General features: G+C 45.3%; 1 protein-coding gene across 1 annotated transcript in view; it reads left to right on the top strand.

The window, feature by feature from the left end:
* Positions 1–630: 630 nt before the first annotated feature.
* The window catches only part of itga5 (integrin, alpha 5 (fibronectin receptor, alpha polypeptide)), a 33184-nt gene continuing 18028 nt past the window's right edge, over positions 631–15786 (top strand). The window contains exons 1-5 of the mRNA XM_056386076.1: positions 631–1074; positions 9945–10075; positions 14711–14811; positions 15377–15500; positions 15702–15763. Coding sequence (XP_056242051.1) covers positions 866–1074; positions 9945–10075; positions 14711–14811; positions 15377–15500; positions 15702–15763 — 627 coding nt within the window. The 5' untranslated portion in view covers positions 631–865. The remainder of the gene's footprint in view (positions 1075–9944; positions 10076–14710; positions 14812–15376; positions 15501–15701; positions 15764–15786) is intronic.

Here is a 15786-nt window from a genome sequence, read left to right on the forward strand (position 1 = left end):
GGCTCAGTTTCTGAATACAGCCTGTGTGCATTTCTCTGTGGACTGAGCACTTAGAGCTTATATAGAGCTTAAACCTGCTTTATGATAAAAAAAAAGACATGGAAAAAATCTGACTTTATACAATATGGGACCTTTAATGCTCACAAAGGACACACACAGTGCTTAGTAACAGTCTGAATTCCTGACTTATCACTGAAAACCTGAGAGATAATGATCCACAAGATTATCATGTCATGGACAGCAGAAGCATCTAAATAGCCAACCATGTACTAGTTGGACATATGAAGTTTCATTGACCTTCCCATCACCCAGCAGACTGCCTTCTCTGACACCACCTTCAGTCTCAAAAGGTCAAGATAACTGAGATAAAAGGAGAATTTTGGATCCATTGTTCCTTTGGTTAATAATCTTTGTGTTCCTGATAAGAAAGTCTCCCGACTCAAAAGTGCAAAAATTACCATATCTTTACCACACTGGTAAACATACACTCAGAGATAGGTTAGTGGATGAGAAGAGCCCTCTGCAAAGTTTTTTTTTTAAGGGAATCACAGGCTCCTCCTCTTCCAAACTTTGTCACTGCTGTGGGAACTCCCTGCTCCATGTATCATGATTAGGTGAGCAGAGAAGGCGTGGGCCTTGGGAGAGGCAGAGAGAGAGAGAAGCACGGAGCGGAGTGAGGAAGCTGAGAGGAGCTGACGGAGCATTAATGAGATATTGGCCGGTTAGAGTTACAGGGATGCAGTTTTAGCCGTATGCCGCAACTGTTTTCAGGCTTGATCTGCTGATTTGAAAAAAAAAGCGCGGAAACTGGGACATTTTTCACCAGTGAAAAGAAACTTTAGTGGATTAATTTATTCTCCAAAAAATGGGATTTGGACGGTTTTGCGTAAAGACGCCGAGGATGGTGGCCCCTCTCGCCCGCTCACTCTTTTGTATCATCGGGCTGTTACTCACTTTTTCTCAGCCTGTCTGCGAGGCGTTCAACTTGGACGTGGAGAATCCAACTGTTTACAGCGGACCCAAAGGGAGCTACTTCGGATATGCTGTTGACTTTTATTTGGCTGATTCTGCCAGGTGAGATTCTTTAACACAAACGTTAAGTAGCTTTACAATTGTTTTATTTTTAAAAACAGGCTTCTTTCAGAAACAAGCTCCAGCAAAAGTCTAAGACATTTGTGTATTATTTACCTCTGGGCACTTCACGAAATCCAGTTGTACACAAATATGTTGCGCACAGCGTGCAAACTTTCCACTGGTTTATATAGGATTTTTTTTTTCTTTTTTCTTTTTTTTTGCCAAACTTCTGAACATTTACAACTCCCCTGTTAAAGTTACAGAGCAACTTTCCAATTGGAAAAGAACACAATACATTTGTCGGATGGTCTTCTGGCTCTGATATAAAATCAGGGTTTTTAAGTATATACTGTGCCTTCTGTACACATTCTTTACGCACAGCGCACATACCCTCAGTGTGCACATAACTCACTGTAATTGAATATATTCAGGAAATTGCATTTATGTTCTAAATGACTCCTACATTAAAGCCCGGATTATGACAATATAAAAGAGTGGCTGTTTCATCATAAAAAAGGGATGAACCCAGAGAAAGAACAGAACCTTTTGGGATCGTCCTCAAATCTTAATGTCATTGCCCCTCACAAAATGACATTTAATTCTGACCTCTTAATCTGCCCTCGCTTTAAAACCCTAGAAAAAAGCCTGTTAACTGCAGCCGTGAGCGATCGCGTCATATTGGACTGAAATGATTGTGATGCCTCCTGGCTCTGTGGGGATGTGATCCCTGTGACACCCAGCAGGCTACCGCCGTCTCAGCACTCATCCTTATGAGATTTTTAGTATCAGTCTTTTTTCTTTTTTTTTGTTGGACTTAAACTCATGCATGACATGCCTGTGGTCTGGTCTAATACCTCAGCAGTCTGAGGAGAAAATAATACTGTGGAACATCCTGACTGTCCCTAGGAGCATGTGGTCTTTGTATATGAACTAGGGTACAGAGAAAAAGCGAGGCATGGGTTAATATGATAGATGTGCATTCAGTAGGGTTTTGTGAGCTGCAGTGGACCCAACCCTGTAATTGTAATAATCATTTACAAAAGGTTGTGCAGCCTCAGTCAAGACTTTCAGTCAGACATGATCAGACTTCCTGGCTCAGTGTGTGTCTGCTGAGCACTAAAGGTGTCTCGGCCCACCGTTCAAGCAGACCAGCATGCTGGGATTTCAGAAAGGGCTTTGTGCCGAGTGGGCCGTCAGCAGCTTTAGTTCCCCCTGTTTCTCTTCCCCACTTCCCTGGACAGCAGACACGCAGACATGGGTAGTCCCCCCCACCCCCCTTCCCCTGGCCCCCACTGTCTCTTTAAAAGCCTGCTGCTATTGGTCTTCATTTCTCTGCCTGAGAAGAAGGGGTTTCAGGAGAGCGGTATGATTTAGTATGTGAGGCTTGTATGCATGGACCCCACTGATGTCATTCTGCAGGGCTTTTTAATTCATCTATCCCCTCGACCCCACCCACCCACACACACACACACACACACACACACACACACACACACACTGTCTAGTCCCTCTCCCTATCATCCCCTCATGCCATTAAGTATGAGACAGTAGACGTCATCTTACTGATGACTTAATCTGAACTTTTCTACACTTGTGCAGGAGGAGATGAGACAATGGTTTTTTTTAATGTGCAAGGCAAGAATAATGTTAAAGTGTAGCTTCCTACAGCCCAGCGCCCTGTAATTTTCCTGTGGATGATATGTATTCAGAAGTCAAATGTCAAACTAAACAAAGTATGAGTGAGCAGATTTAAGACCATGAATCATCGCTTTATCTGCGAACCACATTTAGGTGCCACTTTTCATCCACAGTCTTTCTTAGAAGTCGACACATCAAAACATAGCAGAGTCATGAAATTAGTTTCTGTTATCTGTCGGTTTTTGCCATCGCAACCATCATCGCCCACACTTTGGAGACATGAGGAGCGGGGGAGTAGCTGGAATCCCGGCGGGGTGAGGTCATTTGAGGGATGCACCGGGAGTTTATTCCTGTCAGGATGAGCTGCTGTGAGCCTGGCTCCGACCTCATGAGTGAAATTATTGCTGTTTTTACAAAACGTTTTTGTACATTACTGGTCAGACTTCTGCGATGTGTTAGAAGGGAGGAGGATACTTCTCCCTGACATGTCAGGCCCACAAATACAAAGGCTTACTTTCTCCTACTTGGACTCTCATCCCCGACAACGAGTTTATATACGAGGGTCTGTCATGCCCTTCGCCTGGCGTAATAAAATTAAGTTTGGACACTGGCAGACGGCCCACCATGGAAGAACGCCTGAGGATAGTGTCTGTACTGATCTGTGTGACAGCTCTTGTCAGATGCACACAGGAAGGGCAAGAGGATATATGGTCCCCTCGTGTGTGTGTGTGTGTGTGTGTGTGTGTGTGTGTGTGTGTGTGTGTGTGTGTGTGTGTGTGTGTGTGTGTTATTCCATGTTGAGAGAAGATGAACTCCTGTACTCTCTGTATGTCAGTCACCACGCACACCCTCCTCTGCATCATGGGAAGGACTTCTGAGCGCCGACACTCTCTTCAAACAGTTTCTAATCAAGCAACAGTAACCGACTCCGCTTTGACTTTCTCCGGTGCCGGGCAGGGATAAGGGAGTGGATGATACTGAGATAGAAATGGTCAAAGGTCAGAGGGGGGGTGTAAATAATAACAGACCTGGCCTGGAGTGTATGAAAGGATGGAATGGCTTCTGATGCCTGTCGAAAAGTGAAGGCAGTGATAGTGATGAAAGATGTTGGAAAGCTTGAGGTTATACGTCAATAAAAAACTATGTCAGTGTGAAATGATGGAGGATCCCCGGGTGGAGATAGTAATATATTCCAGTCCACGCATGTGCTTGAGTGACACGTCGGTGATGTGAATTAGCTCACGGATGGTTTGGCCCTGATGAGCTCATGCCGAGGTCAGCCGGTCCATGTGGGTCACTCTCCTCTCAAACAGGGTTAGAGTTGAACTAATATTGACATTGGACTGGGGTTTCCTTTGACCACTAAAGCAGAAGTGTTTTCTCTGCGTCTACACCGAGGTCCCTCTCCATATATGATCAGTCTCATTTATGTTATTGTTTTCAGCGGTGTCCTTTCCTAGGGACATGTTTCTAAATCAAACTGCTAAGTGTTTGAGCTGCAGGAGCGCAGCTTGTATATTTGGGCTGCCAAGCTTTTCTTCATCCAGGTTCTTGTCGTTGCGTGCAGACAATAGAGCTCTTTGTCTGACGGCAGAAATTGTTGACTGTTTTCCATTGGAGGAGCTTTTCACTATGACTCAATACTGTCTTAATTTATTGGCCTTGAGAGAAGCTTCTTTAATTTTCTGTTGTCAAACTTTATGTGCAGCCACGATAATCAGGGCAGTAGGTTGGGAGCATTAGTGTCTGTTGCTGTAAAGGTAAGTCAGGATATACTTAGCATGGCTACACCGCAGTCTGTCTCAATCATAAAGTGCCTGTCTAGCTTTTACTGGTCTGTTGGTGGAAGGGGGTTTTGAATAATGAGCCTGTGTGTGTGTTTCACTGGAAAAAGATGTCAGTGTGGACGGTGACGATGTGTTTAAAGGGCCTGTGGACCCTGCCGTCACGTCTGCAGTATTGAGTTGAGAATGCCCCCAGGACGTCACGTCTACTTTGGAGCGGAGTTGGCTGTGGGTCAGGGTCGTCCTGACTCATACTTTGCTAGATTTAATCTCTGACTGCAAGCAGGTCTGGTTTGTTTTAACCCCAGGTCATGAAATGACTCACATCTCTAGTAACTTGATAAAGGCTATCCTTTATATGGCAATAAGCACATGACGCCATTGTCCGTTGGTGCACTAAGAAATTCTATTGGCTGAAATTCAAATAAGCATCAGTTCTCATATTTGAGATGGAAATAAGACGTAACCTCTGGCCATTGCTGTCTATGAATGTGTGTGTTTGTATGTATGCGTGTGTGGGTGCGGCTGGGGGTCTGGGTGCACAGACAAAGTGTTTCAGCAGCTGCTTCAACCCCCCGCCACCACGTTTAATACAAACAGCCTCCCTCTCCTGAGGTGAGAGGACTGGACCCCCTGACGTGGGCATTGTGGAGAGGTGTGAACCACCAGCAGTTAAACTCCCTGCAGGAGGATTTTAGGGTAGTTGGAGTGTGAAAGGGGGAGGGGGTGGTGGGCAGCAGTTTGGTATGAGAACGTGCATAAGCTTGACCACAAGTCATGTTGATATTTAGCAGGAGGAGGAGGTTAACATTTTTTCACTTGCCACTTGTGAAATGCTTTTTGTAGTGAAATGCTTTTTGTAGTGAAATGCTTTTAAGCGGCTGTTTTTCACACATTAACTTTGTGAAAAACAATTACAAGGTTTGTGACGTACAGTTACTGGATGATTGTTCCTTGCTGAGAGGTTTGAAGTAAAAACAATCATTTCAAAATCAGCTTGGTGTCAACTTGCTACCACACTAGTAACTCCGAACCCCATCTGAGGGGGGCAAAATGAAACCATAGTTTTTGCATTGCCTTTGGATGGCCACACAGATTTCCTGCGTGAAAAGAAACAACATTGTTTGGGGAACTGGGCCCGTAGCACTTGTAATTTGCAGGCCACCTGTTGCTCAACACTCACTTCTGCTGAGGAAATGATTTTCTGATCATACTGAGATCACATCCTCGACAGACTGGACTGTTTATCATATCAAGAATGGTTGGTGCCGGTTCAGATCTCAGTGGATCCTTTTCAAGTTCACCCTGGCATGTGGGAACGTCTATAAATTGTTATAAAAGACACGACTTTGCTCCAGGCCTGTAGAGCGACATACAGATCCTTTATACGGTTCTGCGACTCGCAGTACCATCTGACCGCCAGCAAAAAAACGTGGCTTCGGCTCAGCACAGTAGACTCTCTGTAGTCAGCACACGCCATCCCAACAGGCACTGCTACTCTCATCATCTTCAGGCTCCTGGACAGCAGCACTGAGAACATGTGTGTATGCGGTGCGTGCGTGTGTGTATGTGTGTGTGTGTGTGAGTGAGAGTAGACAATCGTCCATATGGCAGCCGTAAGGATTCAAACAGCTTCTGTCTGGCCTTGGACGTGAGACTATTCGTGTGGCTCCATGTGGTCTAGAATAAGTCATCACATACTACTGGTACCTCTCATTTCTGTCATTCAGCTGATCTCACTCTTAAGTGCCCACGCAGGCTTTGAAAAGTCAATATTACTGCTGTAGGATGACATCACCCTACAGCATCAAGTATTCATTAATTTGTTGAACATGTCCAGCTCCATATTTCCACTCCCAGTGATCCAGCAGTCATTTCATTTTGCTGGCGAAGTGATTCTTCAGACTCGAAAGGGAAGGAGATCTATTTTGCCGTATTTTTGGCACGCTCCATTTGTCTTGTGCAGGAATGAGAGCGGTGAAGGTCAAGAGCTGCTGAGCTCTGGCTCAGATCAGGTCACTGCATCTGAGTTCCTTTACTGATATGGAACCTCTCCAGTGTTTAAGCATGTGTAGATAGCTGAGTGTAAACTCCGTGGGTCAATGTACATGTTTTAATTAGGCGTTGCTGAGGCCCACTGTTCCTTTTCCCCCTATGCGCCTGTGCCATATTGTTGTGCCGTGTTTATGACTGCAGATGGTGACTAGCGTGCTTAACAAATGTGTATGCGATTTTTTTTCTCTCCCCCTCTTCCTAGCTTAAAGCATTTATAATAGTGTTCAAGTGACATCAGCTTCTGCAGCTGGAAGGAAGACAATTAAATGTGGAATGGGGGGTTGGGGGTGTGCTCGCACTGAACGGGAGGGGGTAACAGAGGAATTTGCCCTCTGACAACCTCCTTCTGTAACCTCATCATAACTGTATTAGCCATAGCTCCTCAAGATAGTGTCACATCAGCAAGTTCCAGCACAGCACTCTGCATTATCCCTAATTTCACAACCCCACATAAAATAGTGGTTGTCTGGTAATTATGGTGTGGCGAGAGATTTTTTTTTTTTGAAGACTGTCCTCTGATCGGTTGAGCTTCAAATGAGACAAACCTCAGTCCTCGGCTTCAGGGAAGCTGTTGTTTATACGCATTCCTCACTTGCAGCCCAAATCACTTACTGTAGTTTAATTAATGCTTAATTGTCAGACTGGTGGTGGAGGTCATTAGTGGCTGCTGTACGGCAGCTGGTGCCGTCGACTATGCTAGACGTGGTGAAGCTGCTAATGCTTCTCAAACTCCTACTCCCCCCGAGGGAGGACATTGCTCAAGTCTCTATACCTCTCTCTCGTGAAATGCATTTGTCCATGGCAACGTGAAAACTGACAAATGGCCAAATGAAGATTGGTTTAATTCTCCCGTAGCCAAAACATCTCAGTGAGCAGAGTCTCCTGTCTGAGAGTATCAGGAGTGACTTTTCAGATGCATACTGAGCTACATCTGTCGGCATGGCTCTGCCTGTGCCTGCTGTGGTCCCTATCAAACCTGTGATGGCGCTGCTTTCACTCCCACCATCAACAGTCTTTTGTCTACATTCACTTAATTCACTGTGGTTTGAAAACAACCCCGAGGAGCATGTCTGTCCTTCAACTGAACAGCTGAGGATTTCTCGCCCCCTCCTAATTACATATATTTGCATACCCCACCCTTAGAGCCCCTGCTTTGTTTTTTTTTATTTTTACAAAGGAATTTGTTATGCAGCACTCAGATGACTGCAGCTGAAGCTTCATTAAATGCTAATGATACAAAGGCTCTACCTTTTCAGCACACTGTTAGCAGATAAAGAGAAGGGGAGGGGAGATGCCAACTAGAAGTAGACTGATCCTCGCCAGATAGGGACCCATTAAATGCTAATTCTCCCACATTTTCTGCACTTCCAGATTACTATCAATCTGTGTTTGTGTGTGTGTGTGCGATTGTGTGCGTCTGCACATCTGTGTGTATCCGTGTAAGGTAGTGAAAACTTATTTCAACTGCCAACTTTCTGATTAAAGCATGATCTGCTTGTTTTTTTATTTCCTGAATTTTTTTTTTCCTTTTGAAAAGCTGCCACGGCCAACTATGGCTGGACTCTGTTCAGATCTGATTCAACACAAGATGTTGTGGCTTCCAATTTCCTTAGGCTTGTTATTGTGTACATGGCCCTCCAGTGGTGTCGTTTATTGCATACATGTGCGCGCACTCAGATGATTTATAAAAGGTTTTTGCCATAGAAGCATCAGCTGAATTCTGCTCCTCTGTCTGCCTGAAACTTATTAACATGAATTTTCTTCGAATATATTTGCAGGGCTTGAAAGTGACAGTGCGTGCTGACTTGTAGATGAGCACTGTATTATTCAAAACAGATTAACAGAATGTCATCTGCTCATTATATACATATATTTGTGTGTGAAAGATCAGAGATACCAAAGATGAGATCCTGTCTCGCTGTGAGAATCCCTCACCAGGAAGCCTCTCTGTGATTTACATTATTGTACAGGTGGAGCTCTGCTGCTCTGCTGGGATACTCCTGCATCTGCACATGTGGTCAGAAATAAAAAAAAAAAAAAGGGGGGGGGCACTGTTTCTTGCTCTCCAAGTCAGACTGGTTTGTTTCTTTTTCTCTCTTCCAACACTAACTGGGAGTTTCTGCTCCACATTTGGATTTGGCATTGTACTGTATCTCTTCTGAGGCACTGTGACCACAGTAACGGTGTAATATTAAACTCGTACCTTCTGCTCTCTGGCCTTCCCTTTGTTCTCCCACAATTTTTAAAACCAGAGATGCTGAAATGACGTGAAAGCTTTGCTCTGACCACCAACACACCCTGGCCTACTTCTTTTAGACTTTTTTCCATGAGACGTCTCATAATGTTTCTGTCATCCGAGGTAATAAATAGGTTCAGTGGGATTAATTATCATGGATTGCAAGGCCTTGGACTATTGCACGGTTTAACTGCTGTTTGACTCATGCTGGCTCTTTCGTCTTCCTCTGGACCCTGCTGAGTAGTCACCCCTGGGGGCAGGATGCTAAGTTTAGCCAAAATGTAAACTTTCATGCACTATTGGAAGATCTGGGGCAGGAAAGGGTGTGCTCTTCCTGTTTTGTGGAGCCCCCTAGACACTGTCTGTTCATAATGGTCCCATGCCTCCTTTACCCACATCAATGCCAGTGGTTGTCAGGTCAAGTGGGTCCAGAATGAGGTAATGGCTAAACCATCCACTTAAGACACATTATCTACTTTGCCAACTTAACCATGCCCAAATCTTGGTTTCCTAATCTTGGTAATGTATCACCACTCTTCTGCCCTCTCTTTTTCTCTTTCATCTCCAAATACATCCTACATGTCTTCAGTCTTGGACGCACCTGTAACTTCACTGATTCTTTCTATGTCTGTTGAAGTGCTCGGCCTCCCTTTCCTGTAGCTGTACAGTGTAGCTCAGAGGACGTGGATGTTCAAGTGTGACAGCTGTAGAAACAAGAGTGTGACTCCACTTAGCCTGTCTGCTTTTTTGTTTTCCTATTGAATATGCCCCACAGGGGTGCACGTGTGACCGTGTGAGAGTTTCTCCTTGTGTGTGTGTGTGTGTCTTGACTCCACACAAGTGAGTCTGTGAACATCACGTGCACACATGTCATAGAGTCAGTTTCTCCTGATTGTATGGGATTATGTAAAACGGTGCTGCAGCCCGTTAAAATGTTTTTCTTCTGAGTCAGAATACAGCGCGCTAAGCGGTAAAATGTGCGTACCGCATCGTGTTTAAAGCTGTCAAGTGGGAGGTCTGGAATGTAATTTTTAATTGAGGCCAGGCTTGTAGCTACAAACCTTAGCAATGGTTTGATAAAAAAAGAGTCAGGTTTATAAGGTTTGGTCATTTTGTAACATTTGATTTACAACAAGTTGTCTGTCTCTCCTTCACAGTGCAAGTGTGGTGATAGGAGCTCCCAAGGCTGACACCAGGCAGGTCAATGTTGCACAGGGAGGATCTGTATTCTACTGCCCATGGAGCCTCAGCCAATCAGACTGTCACACCATTGAGTTTGATATTGAAGGTAAGCCTTATGTTAAACACTAACAAATTTTGCATCCATGTGGTGCACTTTCAGTTCACTTCTTTAGCTGGTCTCTTTGCACAAAGCAGCAACCTCTGAGGCTGAAAAATGAAAACAACATGGAATTATCAAAAACTGCAGTTCCTTTAAGGACCACCGGAGGCTGGCTCTAAAAGCAAGTGTTAAAATGTCCAACTTTACAGCAGAAATATATATTTTTACAGCCTGGTACAAAAAAACTGTTTTGGTCTCTGTAGCTAATTTACTCCTTCATGGCAACTGTATGGGGTGATTTTTTATTTAAATAGAACTCATCTGTTCACCTAATTTTATTAACGCTTAACGTTCTGCATAATTGAGGGCATGGTCACTTTGAGTGACAGGTGGCTGAGCCTATGCTTGCCACAAAGCGGCATGCGCAAGTCTTGGCTCCACACATGCCCCACCTCTTTGCCGACTTTTGGATTAGCCGGGAGTTAGGCAGAATCAGGTGCTGCCAAGATAGCGACGGCGGAGCAGCCCACTCTGAGCTTCATAACCACTCTTCCGAAACCTGTGCGCGACGTCACAGAAGCTACGTTCATCTTTATATACAGTCTATGCTTTGCACTTATTAAATAGCTGTAGTACTCTCCTACTGCACTTTGGATGAAAGCATCTGCTAAATGACTAAATATAAATATAATGTAATGGGGTGTTGGGAGGAGCTGACATGCAATATTCTGACAAAGAATATTTCTTTCATCTATAATTTTTTAGGAGAAATGCCAAACAAAGGCTCTCTCTGTGATTTTTAATTGCAGTCTAACTGACAGCCCTGATATGGCCTCATTATCTGGTTGTATGAAAGGAGAAACTGAAGAGGGATTTTAAACTCTAAAAATGGCCAAGCTTTGTTGCTGCTCGTACACTTCTGAAGCCATCAGAGCATTTCCTTTCTGCTCCTGTCGTCAGCAGCAGGCCTGGATCAGGCGTCAGCGTTCCACTCCACTGACCTGTTGTTGGCTACACCGGTTCCTGGACTCGGGATGATCCTTTCTTCCTGTTTGTGTCCTCTCTTTGGGAATGAAAAGGATAATGGGGTGTTGAAGAGGTTTTTTGAATGATACTCCTTCTTTCCTCCAGGTCGTGTTTGTGTTCCCTTGCCCCCAGGAGTTATAGTGAGATAAGCAACCAATAAACAAATAGGTCAGACAAAGGAATGTCCTGTTTGTATGACAGGTGAAGCAGACACAGATGGTCTGGACAAAAAGGCTTTAGGTGAGTCAGATTTAGGTAAAGTAGTTTAGGAAAACATGAGGAAGTGTGTGAGGTTGGCTAATGAATGGATTCATATTTCAGTGTGTTGACAGAGCATCCATGAGCGTGTTTTGAACAATGGAGCTGTGGCAAAGTGAGGAAAGGCACGGTCAAAGTAAAAACACTGTGTTGTTACTAGCTTTTAAATAAAAACACACATTCACACACACACATGCACACAAACAGGATGAATCACACATGTAGGGGGACAGTTACTGTTACACTTTGGACTTTTCTCCTGAGAAATCAAAACAAATTTTTGGGCTAAACTCAAATTACCGTCCATAATGCAGAATTGGGAGACATATTCCACCGAGTGTTTCACAAACCTGGTTTAACAACACCCTTTTATTGGACACTGCTGCTTTGCACCTTTTGCTCTGCTAGTTTTGCACTGTTTTCTCTGCAACATAAAAATGTGTTGCGCATCCCCGGGTACTGGCTGGAGGCCACAGGGAATGATGTCATGTGCAAGCAGCGCGGCCTCATGTTGAAGGTTAGTCCCCTGGGTTGTCAGAGTGCGTCCTTCATATATTTTTTTTTAAGGAACTTGCTTTGAAGGAGCTGATTAGAGTGCCAGAGCCGGTTCCGACATCTGGATCGTGGCATAGCCGCTGTAAAGTGGAGACTCAAACACTCAATACATGGACATCTGCATGCAAATGTGCCTGTGCCAAACAGCTGTTACATGGATGACATTTACTGCTGCGTTTCATTTATTGTAGCTGTGACTGTTTTCTTTGCCAGTCCTGATAGTAAATGCTAGAGCAATAAAAAAAAGACATTTAGTGATGATGCTGGCAGTTTAGATTTTTCTTTTCTTTTTTTTTTTTTTTAAACTTTTTCCACTATGAATGCCTGAGTAAATGAGTACTCCCATGTTATTTATTATCTTCCACTGGAGCGCTGGTACCAGGTATATATTCCTAAAACAAAGTGGTGTCATAGGTCTCGCTGTCTCTTGGTGTGTTTGAGCTCTGACCCACAGGACACAGACCCTCTTAATTAGCCTAACTAATTGGGTCAAAGTGGCCAGAGGCCCCCTCCCATCCACTTCCTCTTCCATTGAGATAAGAGCCCGTCTATGGATCTGAGAGGAGGAGGAGAGGGTTGCGAGGGCAGTAGGGAGGGTGTGAGAGGGGCACATACAGGATGGGGAGGAAGGGAGGGAGGGTAAGAAGGCCAGAGGGAGAGAGGGGAAGGAAGAAAGAGGGAGAAACCAGAGCCCTGTTCCTCCGCTCTGTCCCCCTCTGTTCTCCTGCTGTCTGTACTCCCACAGGGGCAGCTGATGTGATGAGTGAATTTGGCCATTTGTCTTCTACCCCACTGACACACACAAAAATACACACACACACACACACACACACACACACACCATGAGAGGCTCTAACCCCACTAATGGCTGTCCTCGCACACACAGTTCAAAGGCGAGAGTTAAGTCTATGGATGCACTCCAGACCCCCACACTCCTCTGCTGGTCCCACGGGAAACTGGGCCCAGCACCATGTCACATCAGCACACTGCGCTAACTGGCCTTCAAAAGGGGGGTGGGGGGGGGGGGGGTAGTTCGGTCAGATGACATGTTGTTGTGGCCCGTCTCTGAGGTTTCCCTCCATCTCCCCTCTGAATCTCCTCTGTTTTCATCAGAGAGCAGTTCACGTGACTCCGGCTGGCCGCCTTCAGTCGCCTCTCAGACAACAAACACAACTTTTCATCGATCATTATAGTGACACAGAGCTAATGCTAGAACTAATGCTGCCATGTGAGAACTTCACTCAGCTTCTTCAGGCGGTTATGTTAATGCACTTTGTCTCTTTTATGTGGTGAGATAAGCGATCATAGTGCAGTGGAAATCGCAAGAGGACTTTGCTGCCGTGGTAACATGACTCAAACAAACGCAGTCACTGTTCAGCCTCTACCTTTCCCTGGTGGCTTTGCATCGGCCTTATCCAAACAAAGACCCCTGAGTTAGGAAAATATTAAGTAGGTGTATGCTTTAAGAAAAAGTAGCATGCTGCTAATGCAGATTAGTTAAAGTAACAGGCTTATAAGGAGCCGCATGAAGTGCTGGTCATGTAATTGCCTGTATGGCTAAAGCACTTCTATTCACACATGGACTTCTGAACACTTAACAAACTGGGGGCAGAGCTGGCTGCTGTTGGACCACGATGAATAACTTTAGCAGGAAAGCCCAGATATAGAGATTACGCAGAAGTACAGTTGGGTTATTAAAAAACTATAATCTCTCCGCTTACTGTCTGGGGTGAGGGGAGGCGGCGGTGGCGGTGGAGCTCCCTGAAAGTAAAGGAGAGAAAGGGTTGTATAGACACGGAGACGTGGGTGAGATAGTGTAAGGAAAATGAATAGGAGTATGGAGATAATATTGAAAATGAAAACAGAAAAAGACAGGGAGAAGTGTGTGCCTAAACAGAGATTACTGGGAGGTTGCTATGAGGAAGCCCAGGCCAGAGTGTGTATGTTTTCCTTGGACCCCAGCCCCTTTGCTGTTTCCACAAAGACACGGAGCAGGCCTTCACCCCCAGCTCCAGGCTGCCTAGTTGGCTGGGAAGAAAGACCAGGGGCGGAGAGAGGCATGGATAGGGAGGCCTGACACACAGCCTGCTTTCTTCACATTCATGTAGGTCACGATCTCTTGCAGTATCGGTCCTCAGTCTCCAGGAGATGCTGCCCTGTTCTTTAGCGGCACGCCTGTGGTTTGACGAAATCTAGAGAAATGAGAAATGAGTCCGAGGTCTGAAAAATGTTGGTGTGGAGCGGTTCCTCAGAGCCGCTTAGGCCATTCTTGACCTCACATTTGCACTTCTCTTATAGATGTCAGCTCATGCACTGAAAAGCCAGCGACGTGCACAGCGCTGATGTGACTTCCTTGCCAAATCAATTTGTTTGGATTTCATTCTCCATTGCAGCACATATGTAACATCTGTCTTCCAATAAAGCTGTGTTTAAACCTGACTCCCCAGACCATCTGTCATATCACCTGCTGCTGTCAAAGTGTTGAAGAGGGAGATCAGTGTTAGTGGCCAGGTGGTCAAACAGAGTATAAGGTCAGTGAGGTTAAGCTGGGCCAATCCAAACCCAGGCAAGCTATGAAAACTTCTGTCTCCTTAACAGTGGCCGAGTAGCAAATACCTTCTTTTCAAATTCTCACTCTGATCATGTTTGCATGAGAAACCGTCTAACTGGAGTCTTACAGCCTCCTTTCTGCCAATTGTCCAGATGTTTCCAATGGCTTGGGAGGGACAGGGGAGGGAGAATGCATGTTTTATCACAGCTCTCACTCAGTGTCATTTTCTTGTGTTTTTTTTTTTCCCCCAGGGGATCGCACTGTTTCACTCAATGACACAGAACACCAGGTTGATTTCAAGTCCCACCAATGGTTCGGCGCCACCGTGCGTTCCCACGGTGACACAATTCTGGTAAGGCGACCTTTTTAGAGATGGTTCTGGGGGTTGGGCATGGAAGGACTAGAGTTTCAAGCCTTGCTCCACACCACTGGCGCTCTCCACTGTTATGATTAAGACTTTCACTGAAGCCTGGCCACACGGCTGTGAGAAACGTTCTACTTGAAGAGACGTCTCACTCTGACATCATGGCGGGGGATGTGTAGAAATTTGTCTCTCAGGTTATCTCTGTCCATTAAATTGTTGTCATTCAGGTCCAATTTTCACCTCCAGTCTCGACACACCATTAAGAAATATTTTTTGCCCCCCCCCCACAACAACATCAAAGTTGAGCCGCCTGTTGTTTGGTCTGATGATACGGCTTGTGACCTGGGTTGAGTTACGTTGTTACCCCGCTCCAGATGTACAACTGACCTCAGCCTGGGTGTCCTCCTGAGTTCACCAGGGTGTTGTTGCAACTGGAAAAACATCTCCCACCTAAAAAACTCACCCCATTTATCAACGCATCTCCTCCCCCCCCCCCCCCCGACTTTCCTCCCCTCCAATCCCCATCTTTCTCCACCTCCTCTCTGTACCCCAGGCCTGCGCCCCTCTCTACTCTTGGCGGACTGAAAAAGACATCCCCCATTCTGACGCTACGGGAACCTGCTACCTCTCAGTCCACAATTTCACCAAATTTGTGGAGTATGCTCCCTGCCGCACAGGTAACCATCACCCCTCCTTAAATCTGACACTGACGTTGACATTGATCTTTTTATCCTCATTCACATGTCTTGGATAGATGAGTGAAAATGTCTATATGCATGATTTTGACCGAATGTTATTTTGCTGATGCGGCGCAGTGCCTTGAAACCAGAAGTTCTGATTCTGGATCACATGACATACATTCATTTATGTGTTTTCAGAGATCAGTGAGGCGAGCGGACAGGGATACTGTCAGGGAGGATTCAGCGCCGACTTCACAACGGTAAAAATTATGCTCCTGTTAGC

This window comes from Seriola aureovittata, chromosome 9, assembly GCF_021018895.1.
Source record: "Seriola aureovittata isolate HTS-2021-v1 ecotype China chromosome 9, ASM2101889v1, whole genome shotgun sequence".
NCBI lineage: Eukaryota > Metazoa > Chordata > Actinopteri > Carangiformes > Carangidae > Seriola > Seriola aureovittata.